Source organism: Ranitomeya imitator, chromosome 9 (assembly GCF_032444005.1).
Source record: "Ranitomeya imitator isolate aRanImi1 chromosome 9, aRanImi1.pri, whole genome shotgun sequence".
Classification (NCBI taxonomy): domain Eukaryota; kingdom Metazoa; phylum Chordata; class Amphibia; order Anura; family Dendrobatidae; genus Ranitomeya; species Ranitomeya imitator.
In genome coordinates, this window is record NC_091290.1 from 46,299,322 (window position 1) to 46,326,692 (window position 27,371).

General features: G+C 42.3%; 1 protein-coding gene across 8 annotated transcripts in view; it reads left to right on the forward strand.

The window, feature by feature from the left end:
* Positions 1-27,371, forward strand: part of TSPAN4 (tetraspanin 4) — a 708,534-nt gene that overhangs the window by 564,925 nt on the left and 116,238 nt on the right. For all 8 annotated transcript variants that reach the window (XM_069740222.1, XM_069740224.1, XM_069740221.1 and 5 more), the window contains one exon: positions 20,443-20,634. In XM_069740222.1, coding sequence (XP_069596323.1) covers positions 20,443-20,634 — 192 coding nt within the window. The remainder of the gene's footprint in view (positions 1-20,442; positions 20,635-27,371) is intronic.

Sequence of the window (27,371 nt, forward strand, 5' to 3'; positions counted from 1 at the left end):
TATTTTGGCCAGAATATAAACCAATACCTCACATAATATTTTTTTTTATGTGTTTTTTGCACTTTTTTTCGGGGTGCAGTTGGGCCCATTTTCTGCTTGTAAACTGTGGTGTCTGTGCACATGGGGTGCATTTGGATAGCGCTGGGCAGGCCCGCCTGATCTAATAGAAGGGTGTCACCAGGGGTGAAACCAGGGATTCAAGCTTCAGGAGGCTAATTTGCATATTCCAGGTGCCTTCTGGGAGAAGCGAAGTCTCCCTAAGCTAGAAGATCGTTGGGTACAGCCGGGACCAGCTGCTTCGAAAGCATCACCAAACCGCGCGCCGTAATTTTTGCCTGTAGGACATTATTGCAAGAGAGCTTGGCTGAGTAGATTACACAAGAAGGAAAACACACAGCAAGTCAGCAGGATCTAGGAGCAACATGGCAGATGTGACAACCTACATGGTGAGCTGCAGCATGTGCTACATGTTCACAGATCGACCAGAAGAAGAATCCAATTTCACCTGTCAGAAGTGTAGACTAGTGGCCCTTTTAGAAGAAAAGGTGCGGGGTCTGGAAGAAAGAATAGCAACTTTGAAACTCATCAAAGAGAATGAAGACTTTCTAGACAGAACAGAAGCATCTCTACAGGTCACAGAAGGTGCAAAAAGTGTCAGAGAACCTCCAAAAGCAGATGAGTGGAAGCATGTGACCAAAAGAAGCAAGAAGACCATGGAGAAATCACCAACCACACAACTGAAGAACCGATATCAAATCTTTGTAGAGGATGAAGATAGCACACCTAAGAATGAAGCAATACCAGCAAGCAAAAAAGAAAAGGGCACACAGCAACAAGTGACAGCAAAAAGTACAGCCAAGAAGCAACGAAGAGTGGTGGTGGTGGGAGACTCACTACTGAGAGGCACCGAAGCAGCCATCTGCAGACCGGACATAACTGCAAGAGAAGTATGCTGCCTTCCAGGTGCGATGATCAAGGATGTGACCGATAGGATACCAAAGCTCTTCAGCTCCAAGGACGTCCACCCATTTCTTCTGATACATGTTGGCACCAATGACACGGCAAGGAAGGACCTACCGACAATCTGCAAGGACTTTGAAGAGTTGGGGAAGAAAGTAAAGGAACTGGATGCACAGGTAGTTTTTTCTTCTATCCTTCCAGTAGACGGGTATGGCACCAGGAGATGGAACAGGATCCTTGATGCAAACAACTGGCTAAGACGATGGTGCAGACAACAAGGATTTGGATTCCTGGACCACGGTGTGAATTACTGGTATGATGGACTCCTCGCCAGAGACGGACTACACCTCAACAAACCTGGGAAACACACATTCGCCAGAAGACTCGCTACACTCATCAGGAGGGCGTTAAACTAGAAGAAGAGGGGACGGGAAGAAAAACATTAGACTCGAACAAAGACGACCCAGGAAAACATACTCAGAAGGGAGGTAAGAACATTTCTAAAACAATCCACGGTGAGGAGATTGGAACAAAACAAAATCCTCTAAACTGCATGCTCGCAAACGCCAGAAGCCTGACAAACAAGATGGAAGAACTAGAAGCAGAAATATCTACAGGTAACTTTGACATAGTGGGAATAACCGAGACATGGTTAGATGAAAGCTATGACTGGGCAGTTAACTTACAGGGTTACAGTCTGTTTAGAAAGGATCGTAAAAATCGGAGAGGAGGAGGGGTTTGTCTCTATGTAAAGTCTTGTCTAAAGTCCACTTTAAGGGAGGATATTAGCGAAGGGAATGAGGATGTCGAGTCCATATGGGTTGAAATTCATGGAGGGAAAAATGGTAACAAAATTCTCATTGGGGTCTGTTACAAACCCCCAAATATAACAGAAACCATGGAAAGTCTACTTCTAAAGCAGATAGATGAAGCTGCAACCCATAATGAGGTCCTGGTTATGGGGGACTTTAACTACCCGGATATTAACTGGGAAACAGAAACCTGTGAAACCCATAAAGGCAACAGGTTTCTGCTAATAACCAAGAAAAATTATCTTTCACAATTGGTGCAGAATCCAACCAGAGGAGCAGCACTTTTAGACCTAATACTATCTAATAGACCTGACAGAATAACAAATCTGCAGGTGGTCGGGCATCTAGGAAATAGCGACCACAATATTGTACAGTTTCACCTGTCTTTCACTAGGGGAACTTGTCAGGGTGTCACAAAAACATTCAACTTTAGGAAGGCAAAGTTTGAACAGCTTAGAGATGCCCTTAATCTGGTAGACTGGGACAATATCCTCAGAAATGAGAATACAGATAATAAATGGGAAATGTTTAAGAACATCCTAAATAGGCAGTGTAAGCGGTTTATACCTTGTGGGAATAAAAGGACTAGAAATAGGAAAAACCCAATGTGGCTAAACAAAGAAATAAGACAGGCAATTAACAGTAAAAAGAAAGCATTTGCACTACTAAAGCAGGATGGCACCATTGAAGCTCTAAAAAACTATAGGGAGAAAAATACTTTATCTAAAAAACTAATTAAAGCTGCCAAAAAGGAAACAGAGAAGCACATTGCTAAGGAGAGTAAAACTAATCCCAAACTGTTCTTCAACTATATCAATAGTAAAAGAATAAAAACTGAAAATGTAGGCCCCTTAAAAAATAGTGAGGAAAGAATGGTTGTAGATGACGAGGAAAAAGCTAATATATTAAACACCTTCTTCTCCACGGTATTCACGGTGGAAAATGAAATGCTAGGTGAAATCCCAAGAAACAATGAAAACCCTATATTAAGGGTCACCAATCTAACCCAAGAAGAGGTGCGAAACCGGCTAAATAAGATTAAAATAGATAAATCTCCGGGTCCGGATGGCATACACCCACGAGTACTAAGAGAACTAAGTAATGTAATAGATAAACCATTATTTCTTATTTTTAGTGACTCTATAGCGACAGGGTCTGTTCCGCAGGACTGGCGCATAGCAAATGTGGTGCCAATATTCAAAAAGGGCTCTAAAAGTGAACCTGGAAATTATAGGCCAGTAAGTCTAACCTCTATTGTTGGTAAAATATTTGAAGGGTTTCTGAGGGATGTTATTCTGGATTATCTCAATGAGAATAACTGTTTAACTCCATATCAGCATGGGTTTATGAGAAATCGCTCCTGTCAAACCAATCTAATCAGTTTTTATGAAGAGGTAAGCTATAGACTGGACCACGGTGAGTCATTGGACGTGGTATATCTCGATTTTTCCAAAGCGTTTGATACCGTGCCGCACAAGAGGTTGGTACACAAAATGAGAATGCTTGGTCTGGGGGAAAATGTGTGTAAATGGGTTAGTAACTGGCTTAGTGATAGAAAGCAGAGGGTGGTTATAAATGGTATAGTCTCTAACTGGGTCGCTGTGACCAGTGGGGTACCGCAGGGGTCAGTATTGGGACCTGTTCTCTTCAACATATTCATTAATGATCTGGTAGAAGGTTTACACAGTAAAATATCGATATTTGCAGATGATACAAAACTATGTAAAGCAGTTAATACAAGAGAAGATAGTATTCTGCTACAGATGGATCTGGATAAGTTGGAAACTTGGGCTGAAAGGTGGCAGATGAGGTTTAACAATGATAAATGTAAGGTTATACACATGGGAAGAGGGAATCAATATCACCATTACACACTGAACGGGAAACCACTGGGTAAATCTGACAGGGAGAAGGACTTGGGGATCCTAGTTAATGATAAACTTACCTGGAGCAGCCAGTGCCAGGCAGCAGCTGCCAAGGCAAACAGGATCATGGGGTGCATTAAAAGAGGTCTGGATACACATGATGAGAGCATTATACTGCCTCTGTACAAATCCCTAGTTAGACCGCACATGGAGTACTGTGTCCAGTTTTGGGCACCGGTGCTCAGGAAGGATATAATGGAACTAGAGAGAGTACAAAGGAGGGCAACAAAATTAATAAAGGGGATGGGAGAACTACAATACTCAGATAGATTAGCGAAATTAGGATTATTTAGTCTAGAAAAAAGACGACTGAGGGGCGATCTAATAACCATGTATAAGTATATAAGGGGACAATACAAATATCTCGCTGAGGATCTGTTTATACCAAGGAAGGTGACGGGCACAAGGGGGCATTCTTTGCGTCTGGAGGAGAGAAGGTTTTTCCACCAACATAGAAGAGGATTCTTTACTGTTAGGGCAGTGAGAATCTGGAATTGCTTGCCTGAGGAGGTGGTGATGGCGAACTCAGTCGAGGGGTTCAAGAGAGGCCTGGATGTCTTCCTGGAGCAGAACAATATTGTATCATACAATTATTAGGTTCTGTAGAAGGACGTAGATCTGGGTATTTACTATGATGGAATATAGGCTGAACTGGATGGACAAATGTCTTTTTTCGGCCTTACTAACTATGTTACTATGTTACTATGTTACTACTAGGCCTGCCTGGATGCTGTGCATCTCCATTGTGTGAACAGCGCCACATACAAGTTTTTATGTGCAGCTATGTGCCAAGCAGCCACCCCCTCCATTAATTTGGTAGCTGGTGAGTGGCTGCGTCATCGGTTATGCTGCACCTGTGTTTCTATTTTACCACATGGGTCCACTGCATCCTGTTAGTGCATTTGTTTGGAGGCCTAGGCAGGTAAGAACCTCTGCCGTGTTTTGCTGCTGTTTTTTCTAATTTTTGGAGGATCTCTGAATCCTCTTTTTGTGCTTTTGCTATTTAGAGATAATCTGCAGGTTAATAATGTTAGGAAAGTGCCTAGCTGCCATATTGAAAGTGAGGCACCTGAGAAAAAATTAACTGTATTCCTCCTATAAGCCGCCAGCTTTCAGTCATGCAGGCAGGTCTTCAGTTGACTCTCACAGCTTCTCCTTACTGTTATGGACCTGGTGGTTAGGAGCACCCGGAACGACCTGATGGTTAAACTAACACAGGACAAGCTCTGGGAAGTGGGAGCTCTGCTGACCGCAACCCCTAATCCTATCACACACACTAGAAATAGCCGTGGAGCGTACCTAACTCTGCCTAGACGCCTCTTCACAGCCTAAGAGCTAACTAGCCCTAGAAATAGAAAATAAAGCCTACCTTGCCTCAGAGAAATTCCCCAAAGAAAAAGGCAGCCCCCCACATATATTGACTGTGAGTTAAGATGAAAGTCACAAACACAGAAATGAAACAGGTTTCAGCAAAGGAGGCCAGACTAACTAAACAGACTGAGGATAGGAAAGGTATCTTTGCGGTCAGCACAAAAAACTACAAAAAGACCACGCAGAGTGTGCAAAAAGACCTCCGCACCGACTCACGGTGCGGAGGTGCCACTCTGCATCCCAGAGCTTCCAGCTAGCAAGGCAAAATCATGATAGCAAGCTGGACCAGAAAACAATGAACAAATAATTAACTAGCAGGGACTTAGCTTCTGCTGGAGTAGACAGGTCACCAGAAAGATCCAAGAGCGAACTGAACCAGTACAAGAACAGTGACAGCTGGCATAGAGTAACGATCTGAGTGGAGTTAAATAGAGCAGCCAGCCAAAGAATAAACTAAGTCACCTGTGGAAGGAACCTCAGAAGCAGCAGCTCCACTCACAGCCACCAGAGGGAGTCCATGGACAGAACTCGCCGAAGTACCATTCATGACCACAGGAGGGAGTTCGATAACAGAATTCACAACACCTTACACCTTGACTCACAGCCGGCTCTTCACTGATGCACTGCAAATGGCTGTCAGTTAGTGCTGGGGTGTGCTTATCGCCGCCACTCTGTGAGTGCTGTGAGCAGTGACTGAAGCCGCAATGGCCCGCCTGCATGACTGAAAGCCGGCGGCTTCCGGGAGGACAAAAGTTTGTTTTCTTCTACTTTCAGTACTGCAGCCGGGTTTCGTCCTAAGGATACACTACAGACCAAAAGTTTGGACACACCTTCTCATTTAAATTTTTTTCTGTATTTTCATGACTGTGAAAATTGTACATTCACACTGAAGGCATCAAAACTATGAATTAACACATGTGGAAATATATACTTAACAAAAAAGTGTGAAACAACTGAAATTATGTTTTATATTCTAAGTTCTTCAAAGTTGCCACCTTCTACTTTGATGACTGCTTTGCACACTCTTGGCATTCTCTTGATGAGCTTCAAGAGGTAGTTACCGGGAATGGTTTTCACTTCACAGGTGTGCCCTGTCAGGTTTAATAAGTGGGATTTCTTGCCTTATAAATGGGGTTGTGTTGTGCAGAAGTCTGGTGGATACACAGCTGATAGTCCTACTGAATAGACTGTTAGGATTTGTACTATGGCAAGAAAAAAACAGCTAAGTAAAGAAAAACGAGTGGCCATCATTACTTTAAGAAATGAAGGTCAGTCAGTCCGGACAATTGGGCAAACTTTGAAAGTGTCCCCAAGAGCAGTGGCAAAAACCATCAAGCGCTACAAAGAAACTGGCTCACATGAGGACCACCCCAGGAAAGGAAGACCAAGAGTCACCTCTGCTTCTGAGGATAAGTTTATCCGAGTCATCAGCCTCAGAAATCGCAGGTTAACAACAGCTCAGATTAGAGACCAGGTCAATTCCACACAGAGTTCTAGCAGCAGACACATCTCTACAACAACTGTTAAGATGAGACCTTGTGCAGCAGGCCTTTATGGTAAATTATCTGCTAGGAATCCACTTCTAAGGACAGGCAACAAGCAGAAGAGACTTGTTTGGGCTAAAAAACACAAGGAATGGACATTAGACCAGTGGAAATCTGTGCTTTTGTCTGATGAGTCCAAATTTGAGATCTTTGGTTCCAGCCACAGTGTCTTTGTGCGGCGCAGAAAAGGTGCACGGATGGACTCTACATGCCTGGTTCCCACAGTGAAGCATGGAGGAGGAGGTGTGATGGTGTGGGGGTGCTTTGCTGGTGGCACTGTTGGGGATTTATTCAAAATTGAAGGCATACTGAACCAGCATGGCTACCACAGCATCTTGCAGCGGCATGCTCCTTCCGGTTTGCGTTTAGTTGGACCATCATTTATTTTTCAACAGGACAATGACCACAAACACACCTCCAGGCTGTGTAAGGGCTATTGGACCAAGAAGGAGAGTGATGGGGTGCTACGCCAGATGACCTGGCCTCCACAGTCACCAGACCTGAACCCAATCGAGATGGTTTGGGGTGAGCTGGACCGCAGAGTGAAGGCAAAAGGGCCAACAAGTGCTAAGCATCTCTGGGAACTCCTTCAAGATTGTTGGAAGACCATTCCCGGTGACTACCTCTTGAATCTCATCAAGAGAATGCCAAGAGTGTGCAAATCAGTCATCAAAGCAAAAGGTTGCTACTTTGAAGAACCTAGAATATAAGACATAATTTCAGTTGTTTCACTTTTTTGTTAAGTATATAATTCCACATGTGTTAATTCATAGTGTTGATGCCTTCAGTGTGAATGTACAATTTTCATAGTCATGAAAATACAAAAAAAAATATTTAAATGAGAAGGTGTGTCCAAACTTTTGGTCTGTACTGTGTATGTATATATGTATATATATATATATATATATATATATATATATATATATATATATATATGTGTATATATATATATACGACGTCGCCACGCCATTTGGGCAATAAATATCACTTTTTTTTCTGGAAGTCTGATGTGCTGTTTCCCCTTTTTTTCTACTATATATCTACTATGTAATTGTCTAAGGGTCACTTCCGTCTGTCTGTCACGGATATTCATTGGTCGTGGCCTCTGTCTGTTAGGATCCAAGTCGCTGATTGGTCGTGGCAAAACGCCCACGACCATTGCCATGACCAATCAGCGACGGCCATAGTCTGGCAGCGAAATGGCCGCTGCTTTACTGCCCTGCAGTCAGCGCTTAGCGCTCACACAGAGTTAATGCCAGTGTTAACGAACCGCGGTGTAACGCACTCCGTTAACACAGCTATTAACCCTGTGTAACCAACTTTTTACTATTGATTCTGCGTATGCAGCATCAATAGTAAAAAGTTCTAATGTTACAAATAATAATAATAATAAAAAAGGTTATTCTCACCCTCCGACGTGGTGCGCTGTCCTTGGCAGTGCAAGCTGTTGGTTCCGGTGCCAAGGATGCTATGCGAGAAGGACCTGCCATGACGTCACGGTCATGTGACCGCGATGTCATCACAGGTCCTGCCTTCATACCAACCCTGGGACTGGAAGCTGCCGCGTGCACTGCACACAGGCGCCAGGACTTCAAGAGGCCTTTGGAAGGTGAGTATATGTTTATTTTTTATTTTAAGTCTCTCTTTAACCACGCATATAGTGCCCACATATATACTACGTAGCTGTGCAATATACTATGTGGCTGTGTCGGTTCTGTTATATACTACAACGACTATGCAATATACTTTGTGGCTCTGTTATATACTACTTGGCTGTGCAATATACTACGTAGCTATGCAATATACTACGTGCCTCTACAATATACTACGTGGCTATGATATATACTACGTGGCTCTGCTATATACTAGGTCGCTGACCAATATACTACATAGCTGTGCAATACACTACGTAGCTGTTCAATACACTACGTGACTGTGTTATATAGTACGTGGCTGCAATATACTACATGGCTATGTTATATACTATGTGGTTCTGCTATATGCTACGTGGTTGACCAATATACTACATACCTGTGCAATACACTTTGTGGCTATGTTATATACTATGTGGCTATGTTATATACTACGTGGCTGTTTTATATACTACGTAGCTCTGTTATATACTACGTACGCTGTGTTACATACTACATAGCTCTGTTATATACTATGTAGCTATGTTGTACTACGTCGGTTGTGTTATATACTACGACACTGTGCAATATAGTATGTAGCCTGTCCTGTATACTACCTACATATTCTAGAATACCCGATACGTTAGAATTGGGCCACCATCTAGTATGTATATATATATATGTATATATATATATACACACTAGATGGTGGCCCGATTCTAACGCATCGGGTTTTCTAGAATATGTATGTATATAGCAGCCACATAGTATATAGCACAGGCCACGACATATTCTTGAATACCCGATGCGTTAATACAGGCCACGCAGTATATAACAGTGGCCACGCAGTATATAACACAGCCCAAACAGTATATAACACAGCCCACGCAGTATATAATATTGCCCACATAGTATATAACACTGACCACGTAGTATATAGCAGCCATGCAGTATATAACACAGCCCACACAGTATATAACACTGCCCACATAGTATATAACACTGCCCACGTAGTATATAGAAGCCATGTAGTGTATAACGCAGCCCACACAGTATATAACACTGCCCACGTAGTATATAGCAGCCATGTAGTGTATAAAGCAGCCCACACAGTATATAACACAGCCCACGTAGTAAAGAGCAATGTGGGCACTATATGCGTAGTTAAAAAAGACTAAAAATAAAAAATAAACATATACTCACCTTCCGAAGGCCCCTTGTAGTCCTGGCACCTGTGTGCGGTGCACACGGCAGCTTCCGGTCCCAGGGTTGGTATGAGCGCAAGACCTGTGATGACGTCGCGGTCACGTGACCATGACGTCATGGAAGGTCCTTCTCGCATAGCATCCTTGGCACCGGAACCTGCCGCTTGCACTGCCAAGGACAGTACACCACGTCGGAGGGTGAGAATAACCTTTTTTTTTTAATTATTATTTTTAACATTAGATCGTTTTACTATTGATGCTGCATACGCAGCATCAATAGTAAAAAGTTGGTCACACAGGGTTAATAGCTGCGTTAATGGAGTGCGTTACACCGTGGCATAACGCGGTCCATTAGCGCTGCCATTAACCCTGTGTGAGGGCTGACTGGAGGGGAGTATGGAGCGGGCACTGACTGCGGGGAGGAAAGAGCGGCCATTTTGCCGCCGAACTGTGCCCGTCCCTGATTGGTCGTGGCAATGGTCGTGGGCGTTTTGCCACGACCAATCAGCGACTTGGATTTCCATGACAGACAGAGGCCGCGACCAATGAATATCCGTGACAGACAGACGGAAGTGACCCTTACACAATTATATAGTAGATGTCCAAATCACCCCCCTTGCTCCATTCAGACTAAAACACTTAAAGAAATACACATATTTGGTATAGCTGCGTTCAGAATCGCCCACTCTATCAATGTTTAAAAATAATTAATCCAATTTGTAAACGGTGTAACGAGGAAAAAAAACCTCCAGAATTAAGTTTTTTTTCGTCCCCGCAACTTTGCAATAGAATGAAATAACGGGCGATCAAAACGTCATAGTTATCCTAAAATGGTATCAATATAACTGTCAGCTCGGCACGCAAAAAAAAAAGCCCTCAACCAGCCCCAGAACCCGAAAAGTAGAAAATGGCAAACTGGATTTTTTTCACCACTTACCGTAACTAAAAAAGAACATATACATGTTTGGTGTCTATGAACTCGTTATAACCTGGAGAATGATAATGGACGGTCAGTTTTAACATTTAGTGAACATGGTACATTCCATAGAAATGTATATATCATGGTAAATGAGTGATTCTGAAATGAAGGGAAGCAGGACAATACCATCTAAGAGCACTTGCAGCCATACGTTTGCTTAAATTCTGAATAGTAATTTGAAAAGTCTGAATCTTGATAGATCATATGGTGAAATAATATTTAAGTAAAACTTTCCCTTGTATAATATAAGACTTTCTATATAGTTTTTTGAAAGCGATTCTCTTACACCCTGCTTTATTTATCTGTCTATGTTAATGGTTTGCATCTTTTTCTCCACCATTGCTTTCTGTTGCTACAGTCACTTATATCTCGGATTTATCGATAATCCTTTTCATGACGATCTCACTGAAGAATAAATCCTGGCATTAGATGCAGACAGTAGCCGTGTCCTCTTGTGAAGAAGCACAAGGGATTAGCCAGTAATACGATGGGTGTTACCACTTGCAATTAGTTATTCTTCTTCTACTATATCGGTATCTCAGTTGTCTTTATTTAAGGGGATAAATAATCTGTGAAAACTCATCATTTGTTCTTCTGTTGTTTATAAATATGTGATATATCAGGATGTGAGCTCAGAGCAGAAATTGCTATGTGTGATGGGAGATCCACAGCTACAGGGACAATAAACTGACCACAATGATAGAGGAGAAAGGTGACATGGAATAGACCCTAGCAGTCATCTTTTGGTGGGATATTCTACTTCTGGACCTGGAGCCAAATATCATTCCCAATTCTGGACACCGCTCACAGGTGGTCCAGGCTCAACCATGATATAATGTTATCTGTTGGGATTATTTCTTCTCACGGGGAATCTATCATCAGAAAATTACCTATTGTCTAAGTTAGGTTCTTATTTTCTTAAGAACCTGTGCCTTTGTGCACAAGGTGTGAGTCTGCTGAATGTGAAGCAGAGTTCAATGTGAGTCTGCTGGTGAGTGACCAGCCAAAATGTGACCTATAGCTGGGAGAGACAAGCCAGGGTCTGTCTCTGTATGAAGGCTGCATGGACTCAGCTAGGAAAGCTGAGCAGTCTGTGTGTCAGAGCTGCAGAGACCCATGTGGAATCTGCAGCCTCTTCATTGTAAATGCTCTAGCTGGCGCTGCTGGGAGCTGATGGAGCCCTGGCTGAAGGGGATACCGCGATTGGTGGCATCGTGCTTTTTCTGTGTATGAAGTTTGCAGCGGGAGAAAAGACTGTAATCTGTTTGGGTAAGCCCACACTTGCATAAATGTGCCCTGCTAAAAGAACTCATTATTTTCTGTGATACCTTTGTGCCCAGAAGAGTCTGTTTTTGGTGTTGAATCCTTTGGAGTTTTCTGAAAGCAATAAAACTGAACATGTTTAGACCAATCCACATATATTTACGTAGCACAATGGGCAATGCTTCTTGGGAAAAATAAGCATAAAAACTACATTGGTACGTAAAAGTTTGGGCACCCCTGATCAAAACTACTGTTATTGTGAACAGTTAAGTAAGTTGAAGATGATATGATCTCTAAAAGGGATAAACTTAAAGATGACACATTTCCTTTGTATTTTAGGCAAAAAAAATTAAATTGTTTGCATTTTAAAAATTACAAAAAGGAAAATGGGCAGATGCCAAACTCTGGGCACCATTAATGATTAGTACCTAGTAGCACCCCCTTTTGAAAGTATCACATTATGTAAACGCTTTTTGTAGCCAGCAAATGGTCTTTCAACTCTTGTTTGAGGGATTTTCATCCATTCTTCATTGGAAAATTTTTTCCAGTTCTGTGAGATTCCTGAGACGTCTTGCATGTACTGCTATTTTGAGGTCTAGCCACAGATTTTCAGTGATGTTCAAATCAGGGGACTATGAGCGCCACTGTAAAACCGTCAGAATGCACCTTTTGAGGTAGTCTATTGGGGATTTTGATGTGTGTTTAGGATCATTATCCATTTGTACAAGCCATCCTCTTTTCAACTTCAGCCTTTTTACAAGATGGTGCTATGTTTACATCCCCCCCCCATGCTTAATGGTTGGTAAGATGTTATTTCCTGGAATTTTTTCCCTTTTTTCTATGCACATACCTTTGATCATTGTGGCCAAAGAGTACTATTTTACCTCATTGGTCTACAGGACTTGTTTACAAAATACATCAGGCTTGTTTAGATGTTCTATTGCATTCGTCTGATGGTGAATTTTATGGTGAGAACGCAGTAGAGTTTTTTCTGATGACTCTTCCATGAAGGCCATATTTGTACAGGTGTCTTGGAACTATAGAACAATGTGCCACAACTCCAGAGTCTGCTAAATCTTTCTGAAGGTCTTTTGCAGTCAAGTGGGTTCTGATTTGCCTCTCTAGCAATCCTACAAGCAGCTCTCACTGAAATTTTGCTTGGTCTTCCAGACCTTATCTTGACTTCCACTTTTCCTATAACTGCCATTTCTTAATTACATTTCGAACTGAGGAAAGGGCAACTTGAAAACTCTTTGCTATCTTCTTATAGCTTTCTCCTGCTTTGTGAGCCTCCACTATTTTCATTTTCAGAGTGCTAAGCAGCTGCAGTTTTTTGGCAAAGGTTAGAGGAGGCTGGGTTTTCATAACGCTGGGAAATTTGCATCACTTGGCCTTTTCTAATGATCATAGAGAACAAGCCATAACCCTAACAGGGTAATTAAGGTCTGAAATCTCAGTCAAAGTTATCTGAGCACACAAATCTCCAAAGTTGCCCAAACTTTTGCATTTGCCCATTTTTTTGTCATTTTTAAAATGTACATAATGACAATATATATATTTGTTTAACTAAAATACAGATTAAATGTGTCATCTTTATCTTTAGGCCTTTTAGAGATTGTTTTTATCTTCAACTTGCTTAACTGTTCACCATAACAGTAATTCTGACCAGGGGTGCCCAAACTTTTACATGCCACTGTATCTCGTTAATGCCACCTAGCCAGGTTTCTTTCCTTCCAGAAAACGCTAATCTGCACTGTGACCAGGTGGTCGCTTTCTTGGTAGGGATTCTTTAAAATACTCTAAGTCCCTCTCACTGTAAAGGTCAGACATATTGCACACCGTGCATACTAATTACCTCTTCTGTGCAGTGTGTCGTGGAAGAGGGTGGCAGGCAGAAGAGACAATGAATTGGGGAACGTTATGAATACTGCCGTAAGATGCACAAATTGATATTTTATTCTCTACTCAATATTTTGTGCCAAAAAATGGTGCATGTCTTTAGTACATTTGGCATAGTTTATGGCTCTTTTTGTCCAAGCCTATTATTTTCAAGACTCTTTTCTAAACTACTGTATCTATATAGTACAGTCAGCATAAAACATATCTATAACACATAGTAAATGTGATGCAGGTCTTGTACTATACTTTATTTTTCTTTTTTGACATTGTGAACAAAAGATTGTTGGTAAACACTGAAAGGGAGCTTGTCATATCCAATATAGGGTTAATCTGCAGGTAAAAGGTGTATAAATTGTATTTAGTTGGTTTACTAGCGCCGCGGCTACATGGAAAAAAAATTAGGTTTTATTCTCCATGCAGCTGCTCACTTCCAGTCATTGTGTTAGTGCAGGGAGCAATTAGGCTATGTTTACACGTTGCGTTTGTGCTGTGTTTTTTTCCGGAAGGCAAAACTTGCTCTCTTGGTAGTAAAGAAACTGCTTACAAAAAGCAGGTTTTACTGCATTTATATTGTCTTTTGTGCATGCTGATAAAGTTTATTGCACACCCCAAAAAACATGAGGCAACTGTCTTAGGTTTTTGCATGAAAAAGGAAACAAAACCTGATACCTGGGTTTTTGGCTGCATTTTTGCACTTACTCATGGCTTTCTATTGGAAAAAAAATGCTGAAAAAACGCTGAAAGAAGTGACATGATGCAGTTTGCAAAAATACAAACAAACAAACCCAAGTGCATCATAGATGCCATAGAGTGGGGGTACTAATTAAGTAACCCAACATATGTGAAACAATTCGAACTCAATGAATATTTCGGAATAAGGAGAACACATAAGAGTTACTCGAATTTTTAAGGTATAACAAAGTGCATATTTTATTAGACAAAATTGTTAAAAAACACATACACATAGAATGTCATAAATATTCAGGATAAGCAGTGTAAGGTAATGTGCGCACATACAGTAATACTGAAATAGAAAGGCAATAGCTACCATGCCTATGTAGTTATGTAGCGGGTAAGTAATACTATAGAGTACAACAGGGGAAGCAAGTAAAGTTGAGCAATTGGCCTAATGTGGCTCTAATAAATGCAGAGCAGGCACATATTGTGCTATAACGCAACGCCCTGTGTGACATAAGGGTGAAGCTGGAGCGGTATTGAGCAGAACTTACCACTATGTGCGCAAAAGACCCACAGAGGATGGTGGATGACCCGACGCGTGTTTCATGTCCACGCTGGACACTTCTTCAAGGGGTATGCTGTGCTAATATGGAGAAGGACCTTAAGTAGCCATGACAACATGTCACATGGTGTATCGCGAGGGTAAGATGAGGCAACCGGAAAGCGGCGTTAGTGGCGCATGCGCAGTGCGTACCCCAGGTCCTGGCATGGCAATCAGAGCGTCAGGCGTCACAGCGCGTGCGCAGGGGAGTGGAGTCCCCAGGCAGGCGAAGGAGGCCAGAGAGACGCCCGCCGTTATGCTGGATCCGGGGACAACAGCGCGCACGCGCACAGCCGTGCATGGACTTATGGGCACATAGACCGTGCAATGATGAGGTAATCATAGGAACAACATTAGCAATACAGAATATGTAAGTTATATATATATATAGGGCGTAATCATTGATTATCAATATAAACAGGATCACATTACAGCAGTAATAGATGTAGAGTTATAACCAAGATGTAATATAGCATAGTAACCATCTGAAACGTTGCACGATCTCCATGACAGGATAATGAGAAAGATTCTGGCATTAAGGTCTTGACCATATATAGATATCACTGAATAAAATAAAAAGTTAAAAACAAATATTAAAAACCGAAACAAACGCATGTGCACCATCAAGAGGAATTGCATAGAGTAATATATATGGGCAAATGAAGAGATGATGTGGAACGAACATTCATAGGAATGAAGCGAAACTAAGAGATTCATTCAGGCCTTTAGGGGTCAAAGTGTCCAGTAGGGTTGAGCGACTTTTACTTTTTTAGGGTCGAGTCAGGTTTCGCGAAACCCGACTATCTCTAAAGTCGAGTCGAGTGAAATCGGCCGATTATGGCGAAAAGTCGGGGATCGACCGAAACACGAAACCCAATGCAAAGTCAATGGGAATTTTTTATTTTTTTTATTTTTGTTTTATTTATTTTTTTTATTTTCTCTCTCTCTCTCTCCCCCTCCCCCTTCCCTTCCTTTCTCTCTCTCTCTCTCTCTCTCCCCTCCGTCCCAAAACAGAAAAGCTGGTGTTACACATTGCAAATCGCTACAGCGCACAATCGACAAGATGACGATAGGCGTCCACGCCCCTAAGACCTATGTCATCACTCTGCCCACGCTCCTTCATTGGCTGAAAAAATGGCGCCAAGCGCGTCATATGAAACGCGACTTTGGCGCGAAAGTCGCGTACCGCATGACTGACCCCACACAGGGATCGGGTCGGGTTTAATGAAACCCGACTTTGCCAAAAGTCGGCAACTTTTGAAAATGAACGATCCGTTTCGCTCAACCCTAGTGTCCAGGACTACTATCCATCTGGATTCTTTTGGGGCTAAGATCTTGTTATAGTTTCCGCCGCGGATCCCAAGATGAATGGCCTCAATCCCTCTTACTTTGAATGTTATTGGATCACAATTGTGATAGGCCTTAAAATGGCGAGGAATGGACTTAAGTTCAGAGGAGTCAGCCACTGTCCTGGCCGCGCAAATATCCCGCACGTGCTCCTGTACCCTAACTCGTAGTTCTTTAGAGGTAAGACCGACGTATATCATGGAGCAACCGCATGTAGCGTAGTAAATTACGTTCGTGCTACTACATGATATACGCTGTCGTATTTTAAACTGTTTTAGACCATGCTCCCGGCGGTCCGCCACAACACGGCGCAACCGTCGCACGTCGGTAATGTTAGTCTATGGGGCAAAAACGCATCCTGCAAACAACTTTGCAGGATGCGTTTTTTTTCCCCTAAACGACGCATTGCGACGTATTAAAAAAACGCTAGTGTGAAAGTAGCCTAAGAGGGATTGAGGCCATTCATCTTGGGATCCGCGGTGGAAACTATAAAAAGATCTTAGCCTAAAAAGAATTCAGATGGATTGTAGTCCTGGACACTTTGACCCCTAAAGGCCTGAATGAATCTCTTAGTTTCGCTTCATTCCTATGAATGTTCGTTCCACATCATCTCTTCATTTGCCCATATATATTACTCTATGCAATTCCCCTTGATGGTGCACATGCATTTGTTTCGGTTTTTAATATTTGTTTTTAACTTTTTGTTTTATTCAGTGATATCTATATATGGTCAAGACCTTACTGCCGGAATCTTTCTCATTATCCTGTCATGGAGATCGTGCAACGTTTTAGATGGTTACTATGCTATATTACCCCTGAGGACTTAATCATGCAACATCTTGGTTATAACTCTACATCTATTACTGCTGTAATGTGATCCTGTTTATATTGATAATCAATGATTACGCCCTATATATATATATAACTTACATATTCTGTATTGCTAATGTTGTTCCTATGATTACCTCATCATTGCACGGTCTATGTGCCCATAAGTCCATGCACGGCTGTGCGCGCTGTTGTCCCCGGATCCAGCATAACGGTGGGCGTCTCTCTGGCCTCCTTCGCCTGCCTGGGGACTCCACTCCCCTGCGCACGCGCTGTGACGCCTGACGCTCTGATTGCCATGCCAGGACCTGGGGTACGCACTGCTCATGCGCCACTAACACGCTTTCCTGTTGGCTCATCTTACCCTCGTGATAAACCATGTGACATGTTGTCATGGCTACTTAAGGTCCTTCTCCATATTAGCACAGCATACCCCTTGAAGAAGTGTCCAGCGTGGACATGAAACGCGCATCGGGTCATCCACCATCCTCTGTGGGTCTTTTGCGCACATAGTGGTAAGTTCTGCTCAATACCGCTCCAGCTTCACCCTTATGTCACACAGGGCGTTGCGTTATAGCACAATATGTGCCTGCTCTGCATTTATTAGAGCCACATTAGGCCAATTGCTCAACTTTACTTGCTTCCCCTGTTGTACTCTATAGTATTACTTACCCGCTACATAACTACATAGGCATGGTAGCTATTGCCTTTCTATTTCAGTATTACTGTATGTGCGCACATTACCTTACACTGCTTATCCTGAATATTTATGACATGCTATGTGTATGTGTTTTTTAACAAGTTTGTGTAATAAAATTTGCACTTTGTTATGTCTTAAAAATTCGAGTAACTCTTATGTGTTCTCCTTATTCCGGAGTTTGCAAAAATGCAGCAGTTTTCCAATTCAGTCAGGAAAAAAAACAATATGTGTGCATGAGATTTCTTATATAGCATAGCTTTTACTGGTACTGTAAAATGCAGCTTAAAATTTGAATTAAAAAAGCAGCAAATAGGCAACATGTGAACATAGCCTTACAGTCACCACTTACTATACTGTGAGCATGCTGTACTATCTTCCCGACACATTGATTTTCAAGGCATGTGTGCAAAGCAGACTGTCAATCAAAGTGCCGGGGAGGGATTACAACACACTCACTGTATAATAAGCTGTGATTGTAACAGCTCTCTACACCGTCCTGTTGTCTGGAAGCAAGCAGCTGCAGGGAGGATATATCTTCATTTTCTCCCTGTAGCCGCAGTAAGTCTATTAAACTGGATTATTTACTATACAATATATATATATATATATATATATATATATATATACTAGATGGTGGCCCGATTCTAACGCATGTAGTATATTGTACAGCGACATAGTATATTGCCCAGTCACGTAGTATATTGCCCAGCCACGTAGTATATTGCACAGCCACGTAGTATATTGCCCAGTCACGTAGTATATTGCCCAGCCACGTAGTATATTGCCCAGCCACGTAGTATATTGCCCAGCCACGTAGTATATTGCCCAGCCACGTAGTATATTGCCCAGCCACGTAGTATATTGCACAGCCACGTAGTATATTGCCCAGTTACGTAGTATATTGCCCAGTGATGTAGTATACAGCACAGAGCCACGTAGTATGTTGCCCAGTGACGTAGTATACAGCACAGAGCCACGTAGTATATTGCCCAGCGACGTAGTATATTGCCCAGTGATGTAGTATAATGCCCAGTGATGTAGTATACAGCACAGAGCCACGTAGTATATTGCACAGCGACATAGTATACAGCACAGAGCCACGTAGTATATTGCACATCAACATAGTATACAGCACAGAGCCACGTAGTATATTGCCCAGTGACGTAGTATATTGCCCAGCCACATATGTCACAGGTTAAAAAGTAAAAAATAAACATACTCACCTAACGATCCAAGGGCCCCTTGTAGTTCTAACATACTCACCATTCTCGTCGCTGCTGCTCAGCGTCCTGTCTCTCCGCCTCCTGGGATTCAACGGCGCTGTGCCGATGGGCGCGCGGCTGCCGCCATCTTGGGTTCCCAGGATGCATTGCGAAATTACCCAGATGACTTAGCGGTCTTGAGAGACCGCTAGGTCTTCTGGGTAATTTCGCAATGCATCGCTGGGAAAGGAAGATGACGGCAGGCGCGAGCGGCTCAGCGGACAACGCAGGGTGAGTATAGCAGGTTTTGTTTTTTTTTATTATTTTTAACATTACTTTTTTTACTATTGATGCCGCATAGGCAGCATCAATAGTAAAAGGTTGGGGACACACAGGGTTAATAGCGGCGGTAACAGTGCGTTACCCGCGGCATAACGTGGTCCGTTACCGCCAGCATTAACCCTGTGTTGGCGGTGACCGGAGGGGAGTATGCGGGCTGCGGGCGACAGGCACTGACTGCGGGGAGTAAGGAGCGGCCATTTTCTTCCGGACTGTGCCAGTCGCTGATTGGTCCTGGCAGCCATGACAGGCAGCTGGCGAGACCAATCAGCGAATGAATAACCGAGACAGACAGACGGAAGTGACCCTTAGACAATTATATAGTAGATATATATAGGATTACCACTATATCTGCATTTAGATAGCTTTCCTGGAGGTGACAAGTCCTTGTTAACATGGTACATTTCCTCCAGTGTCACTATTTGTGTTTATCTGAGCATGCTCAGATGCTATCCAAGTGACTTCGATGTGCTCAAAAAATATGTTCGAGTCCCTATGCCTGCATCTCTCGCAGATGTTCAACAGCCGCAACACATTCGGGATGATGGTTTGTTAGACAATCCCTGCATGTGTTGTAGCTGTCGAACAGTCATAAGACATATTTTTCAAGCACACCGAAGACACTCGGTGATACCTTTTCCGAGCATGTTCGGTCATCAATAATAGCCAGTAGACCAATGGAAAACTAGTAACAAAATTGTGATATAATGATGTGTTTTGTAACTTTCTTTGCTGTGCTTCATCCTTATGCTTATTTTGTCTTTTGAACTGTTTGGTGTCAGAAATCCCACCGCAGTAATACCTTGGACAACACAATATTGATCACCTTGGCTTTTAGTAGACCGCTGTAAACACCTTGGAAGGTTGATGTACATTACTGCCGGATCCCTGTTGCTTCTACTTGTACTGCAGAAAATACTTTTAGAAATATCTTGGGACTAATTTGTTTACTTTGCAGCAGTGTATTCGGAACAGAAGATAACGCTTCACTAGTCTTTTTTTTGTTCCCCCCAAAACCACCCCAAAAAGCTGTATTGTTAGAGTGAGTCGGCCTTTATAAATGATCAAACAGAGGCCACTTGTGCAATGACTGTGAGTCTGTTTCTGGCTGTTCTTTCATACTGTTCATCATCGTGCTCCTCTCTTGTGTTTTGGCAGCTGGGAGGATGTGGGATCCTTGGAGTCGGTATCTGGTTGGCGGTCACACAGGGGAACTTCGCCACACTCTCCTCCTCTTTCCCTTCACTGTCTGCTGCCAACTTGTTGATCGCTACAGGAACTATCGTGATGATCGTGGGTTTCCTGGGCTGCATCGGTGCTATAAAAGAAAACAAATACCTACTGCTGAGTGTAAGTACCTCTTTTGTTGGAATCGTAGAATACAGTATATCCTCGTAATGGGAAGGAAAAAAAAAACACAGACCGGAGAGAAATACTGATAATGAATTATATCATGAGCGTCAAAGCTGTGACATACAGTATAAATTTCAGATATTACAGAGCTGATATCATACAGAGATACATAGAAAATGTCCATTAGACATGGATTGTACCAAAAAGCTTTAAATCATTCGGGGGCAGTTGTAAAATTAAAATTTTCTATGAAAATTAAGAAATCACTAATAGATTAGTCAGTCATCCTATACAAAATTCTATGCAGCCATTTCATAATTATTGAAGACCAATATAAGGCACTGCAGATCCATGTGCCCCAATGGCTCCATACTATGAAGCTGCACAATACTATATTATGGTGGCATTAGTACCTAAACGCAATACTTCATAGGATCAGATGAAGCATTCTTACAGGATATGACAAAAACATGCTCTGTATGAAATCAGAAGCAAATAGAGATTCACTATGACACCCATGACTCCTGTGGGTGCCACCTTACTTAGAGATTTACATCACAGAAATAGTGCCAAGGGCATATCCCTAACAACAACTTTTGTATGCTCCTATATGGCAAAACACTACCTCTAAAGTGGAGGCCACCACATGCAGGGAAACATTTTGTGAAAGATTAGAAATACAAGTGGTTTGTACTGTAGGCCTTTATAGGGGGTGTCTGGACTTTGGGTACAGGTCTGCATTCACTCTATGTGACTCCAGACTTGCGAATTCTCACATCACACACACTGTGCGCTGTGAGGATTCCCTATGCTGACGCCAGGAGCCGGCAGTAATACTTCCAGCCACATTCTGACCCAGCCACATTCTGACTAGACGTGTGTACAGCCTTACTCAATACATGTGCATTTAGAGAGGCCGTGCATGTCTAGTCGGCATGTGACCACATGTATGCAATTTACATACTTGCGGTCATGTGCCCACCACTCTCCTCATCGGAGAATCCTCACAGCGCATTGGCCAACACTCTAATGTTTACGATGTTGGGGCAGAGAAGGTCCCTGACCTTCTGACTTTCCATGGCCGATCCTTTTGTTCTCTCTGGAGACGAGCAGCTGCCAAAGAGGATTGGCAGTGGCTCCTTCATAGAGAACACAGGGCCAGGCCGGGCATTCCTGTGTATTGATGACTCAGGAGAGAAACCTCTCGGACAAATACAGTGGGGCAAAAAAGTATTTAGTCAGTCAGCAATAGTGCAAGTTCCACCACTTAAAAAGATGAGAGGCGTCTGTAATTTACATCATAGGTAGACCTCAACTATGGGAGACAAACTGAGAAAAAAAAAATCCAGAAAATCACATTGTCTGTTTTTTTAACATTTTATTTGCATATTATGGTGGAAAATAAGTATTTGGTCAGAAATAAACAATCAAGATTTCTGGATATCACAGACCTGTAACTTCTTCTTTAAGAGTCTCCTCTTTCCACCACTCATTACCTGTAGTAATGGCACCTGTTTAAACTTGTTATCAGTATAAAAAGACACCTGTGCACACCCTCAAACAGTCTGACTCCAAACTCCACTATGGCGAAGACCAAAGAGCTGTCAAAAGACACCAGAAACAAAATTGTAGCCCTGCACCAGGCTGGGAAGACTGAATCTGCAATAGCCAACCAGCTTGGAGTGAAGAAATCAACAATGGGAGCAATAATTAGAAAATGGAAGACATACAAGACCACTGATAATCTCCCTCGATCTGGGGCTCCACGCAAAATCCCACCCCGTGGGGTCAGAATGATCACAAGAACGGTGAGCAAAAATCCCAGAACCACGCGGGGGGACCTAGTGAATGAACTGCAGAGAGCTGGGACCAATGTAACAAGGCCTACCATAAGTAACACACTACGCCACCATGGACTCAGATCCTGCAGTGCCAGACGTGTCCCACTGCTTAAGCCAGTACATGTCCGGGCCCGTCTGAAGTTTGCTAGAGAGCATTTGGATGATCCAGAGGAGTTTTGGGAGAATGTCCTATGGTCTGATGAAACCAAACTGGAACTGTTTGGTAGAAACACAACTTGTCGTGTTTGGAGGAAAAAGAATACTGAGTTGCATCCATCAAACACCATACCTACTGTAAAGCATGGTGGTGGAAACATCATGCTTTGGGGCTGTTTCTCTGCAAAGGGGCCAGGACGACTGATCCGGGTACATGAAAGAATGAATGGGGCCATGTATCGTGAGATTTTGAGTGCAAACCTCCTTCCATCAGCAAGGGCATTGAAGATGAAACGTGGCTGGGTCTTTCAACATGACAATGATCCAAAGCACACCGCCAGGGCAACGAAGGAGTGGCTTCGTAAGAAGCATTTCAAGGTCCTGGAGTGGCCTAGCCAGTCTCCAGATCTCAACCCTATAGAAAACCTTTGGAGGGAGTTGAAAGTCCGTGGTGCCAAGCGAAAAGCCAAAAACATCACTGCTCTAGAGGAGATCTGCATGGAGGAATGGGCCAACATACCAACAACAGTGTGTGGCAACCTTGTGAAGACTTCTGTCATTGCCCTCTGTCATTGCCAACAAATGATATATTACAAAGTATTGAGATGAAATTTTGTTTCTGACCAAATACTTATTTTTCACCATAATATGCAAATAAAATGTTAAAAAAACAGACAATGTGATTTTCTGGATTTTTTTTCTCTCAGTTTGTCTCCCATAGTTGAGGTCTACCTATGATGTAAATTACAGACGCCTCTCATCTTTTTAAGTGGTGGAACTTGCACTATTGCTGACTGACTAAATACTTTTTTGCCCCACTGTATGTGTGTGAGACCTATAATATTGTCAATATGGAACGATAATTGTGGCAATTTTGGTTGTCACCGAAAGCAAACGTGAAACAGCTAAATTGAGATTCAAGCACTTGGGCAGAGTAAGGTCAATCCATACACTCTCCATAAAAAATGAGGTCATTATGGGCCTGTCGTTGCAGTTCATGCATAATGTATGGTGCTCGGGTTACAATGACATTAGCCTCTAATGGTCCTATTTTTCATGCGCTGGTAGAGATTACAAGACAGGTTGCAATTCGTACAGGTTAGAAGAGAAGTAAATTTTATAACATCTTGTCATTCCAATGGTTTAAAGACAAGGCCCCAATGACAAATACAATGATTCAATGATAACAATGCCTTAAACTGATAAAATTGTTTTGTTGTGCCAAGGGTTAAATGGTGTACAACAAAAACCTGATATTGATAGATGCTGTGTTATCATTTTTTGGGGGATTGTCTGTTGACCATAGAAAAGTATGTAACATTCTCCAAGAAGTATTGACAGCCTTATTATCAGTGGGGTGTGATGGGTGCTGTTGGTGTTCGGAATTTAACGCATTCAGGTGTCCCATCATTTTGGCTTTTCCACCCTATAAAAAGATAAACAAGGGTGTTAACCCAACCTTAGGCATATTTTTTACTTTCCTTCAGGATTTCATTTTTTTAACAACATAACTAGCAGTCCTCAGCAATACTCTTACAATCAAAAACACCCCATTATCAATAAGTAAGATCTGTCAGGAATTATTGAAGTCACTCTGTGTGACTGCAGACTTGTGAATCCTCACATTGTGCACTATGAGGATTCTCTGGTGCTAGATCCAGGAGCATGCAGTCACGTGCCAACTAGATGTGGTCAGCTTCGTGGATTGAGCGAAGCCAGACATGTCTAGTCAGAATGTGGCCATATGTATGCAAATTACATACTTGCAATTACATGACCACTCTGCTCTCGGCGCCGGCATCAGAGATTCCTCACAATGCACAGTGCGTACAATGTGAAGATTTACAAGTCTGCAGTCAGATAGTGACTGCAGACTTGTACCCTTTAAGCTCCCACCCCATATAAATCAGACTAATGTCAGCCAAACCCACCAATATTGATGTCTAATGTGTATGGAGTGTCCTTGCACAATTAATTGTGAAGGATCTAGCAATTTGATTACTGATCCTTTTGTTTTCTTGGAGACATGCCTGGTGGAGGCTCTCTCCTAGAGAACACACGAGTAGTCAGTCAATCTGGCGCTACCAACTATGGCCAATATGGCTACCAGTGGAACGATCGTCTAAACCATCATTTGTCCAACAGCCATCTAATGTTTACTGTGGTTTATCTTCAATATATAATTGATTTACAAACATTTGTTCATGAACGCGACTGTTCTGTGAGCCATAAAGCCTAAACTATTCACCCCGCGGCACAATATTTCTTAACATAACTTTCGGTTTGGTGCTCGTTCAGGTTAATAAAGTTCTTTATTTTTGCTGTATCGATTCCCTTATAAAAGAGACAGTTGTCTTCCGTTAGCCACAGTTTTGCCCCTGCAATATGTGAGTACGGAGTGCAGAAAGGTTAACCGTGATCTTACAGAGGATGCCAGCTGTGCGACATTCAACCTTCTCCGCTCAAACACCGAGCAACTGCAGCATGAAATATTACAGAAGAGAAGTCAGGAGCTGAGGGAAGAGCAGGAAATAAAAACACACTTTACAGCTTGCCCAGGAGGCTTCAAGCGGGAACTCAAATTGATTTTACTATCTCTGTACGCACCGCAGAGATGGCGGCAGCACAAGTGTGGTTATTTTGTGATGCATCCGAGGAAGAGGTGGGGATTACGGATGCACATTTCAATTATAGCTTCTGACACATCCTTCAATAACAGCCGTGCAGCTCCCACCTTACTCTCCACGAAACATTTCATTTTCTAGTTAGAAGCCATCAGTGGTTAGGAAGTACATGGAGAAATGTTGTTTTCTCATCTAAAGTTCTGCTCTCGGTGGCTTACAACACAGGAGTCAGAAAAGGTCACCAACAAAATGGTCCCGAGCAATGTTGCTGGAACTGTGAGTCATTTGTGGTGAGTCTTGCTTGGCATGCCACCTATACACCCCAGATTCAGCCAGACGTACCGGCTGTGATGGGATATCATGTCCCACCAGATGCAATCTATTACAGATTGCTTAACTCTTTATGGACTGACCTATTTTTGCTTTTTAATATCAAGCAATTATTTCACCGACCAACTCTCTAAGGCCATGTTCTCAATGGCAAATCGCTGCATTTTGGTGCAGATTTGATGCAGCATATTTTAAATGCATTTTTAGTGCAGAAAAGTTGGATTTTTGCACTTAAAATGTAAACTTTTTTTGAAATATATATAGTTATCAATAAAAAAAGCACAGTTCATTATCATCCTTAAACATCCATTAGGCAAGAGTTTTCATAAAATCACATCCACTGTTTTTTTTGTTTGTTTTTTACTCAATAAAAGCAGGAGCAAAAATGCAGTGTTTGTGGTATGTGGGAACATGGCCTGAGAAATTAATTTTTTTTTTGTCTTTTGACAGCATGGTATAATGGCTTTTTTCTTTTCAGGATAAGTTGTATTTTTTATTGGCAATATTTTCCGGTGCCTTGAATACTGATATAGTCTATATTAGTGGTTCACATAGCTACCACTAAACAACTACTGCCAACTTGTGGTAAGGGGATAATTGAAAATCCCTCTTTTTGATTGGATTGATCATGAGACTGATGCCGGACAAACTCTTCGATATCGATGGGTTCGGCCGACTTTCTGATCTGTATGGGGCCACCAGCCAATTGATCATTGGGAGAGATCTCAATCTCACAATGTCCAATTTCGGTCTGGTGATCACATTGTTCTCCCAGAGACAAACCGCCAAGCTGATGTGTCAACTGGAGAGAACACAGTTCACACCTGCGATCTATTGTGTATGGTTGGCTTTAGCCAGACAGGTAAAATGGGAGAGCAGCAAGCTGTTTAATGTGACCTTCCACCTTGGCTATGAAAAATGACTATACATTTGTTTTGAATGTACCCTACTTACTTGCTTTTAATGGCATTTGCAATGGAGACAGCAGGCTTCCATTAGATGAGGACAACCAACAAACTACAAGGAAAATGACCTTGAAGTTAACGCAAATCAAACCCTGATATTGGCTTCGAAACACAAAGCCATAACTAAAAACCTGATATCAGGGTTCAACAAGCAAAAACCTTGATGTTATTTTTTATATTTTTATCAACAGAATAAATTAACTAAGAACTTGAGATCAGGATTCGAAATGTGTCCAAAATGAAAGCGATTTAAGCATCTCTAACGCTGATAACGGTTGCGTAGTCATCACTGAGAACCTTATAGCGGGGTCCAAAATCTGTAAACCTCAAGGTTTAATTTTTGTATAGGCGATTTTAATCAATGGAAACAATTTTGCACTTTTTATATCTAATTGATGTGTGTTGGATCAACATTTGCCACATTTATAGGAATCCTTTCTTACCTAACTGCTAGACCTAAGAGACATAGGTCAGTCTTATTCCTTCTCTATCTATGGCTGAATTTGTCACAGTTGACACCATCTATGACAATTACAGAAAACTGAAAAACTTCTCTCCTGCTGTTCTTGTGTTGTGGAGCCATGGTTCAGAATTGTTACTGCACCCTATAGCACTTTAGCGACGATGTTGAGTTTGGGAGTCCAAGAATGCCGGACTCAGCAGATGAAGGCACAGGATGGATGACTATACATGACAAAGGTATAACCACATTACCGCATGCTGTCGCCCTTTACCAGAAGTTCGGTGACTCCTCTGACGTTGTTTTGACACTAGTTGACAGATCCTCTTTATGTTTGGGGCTTTGGATAGCACACTAC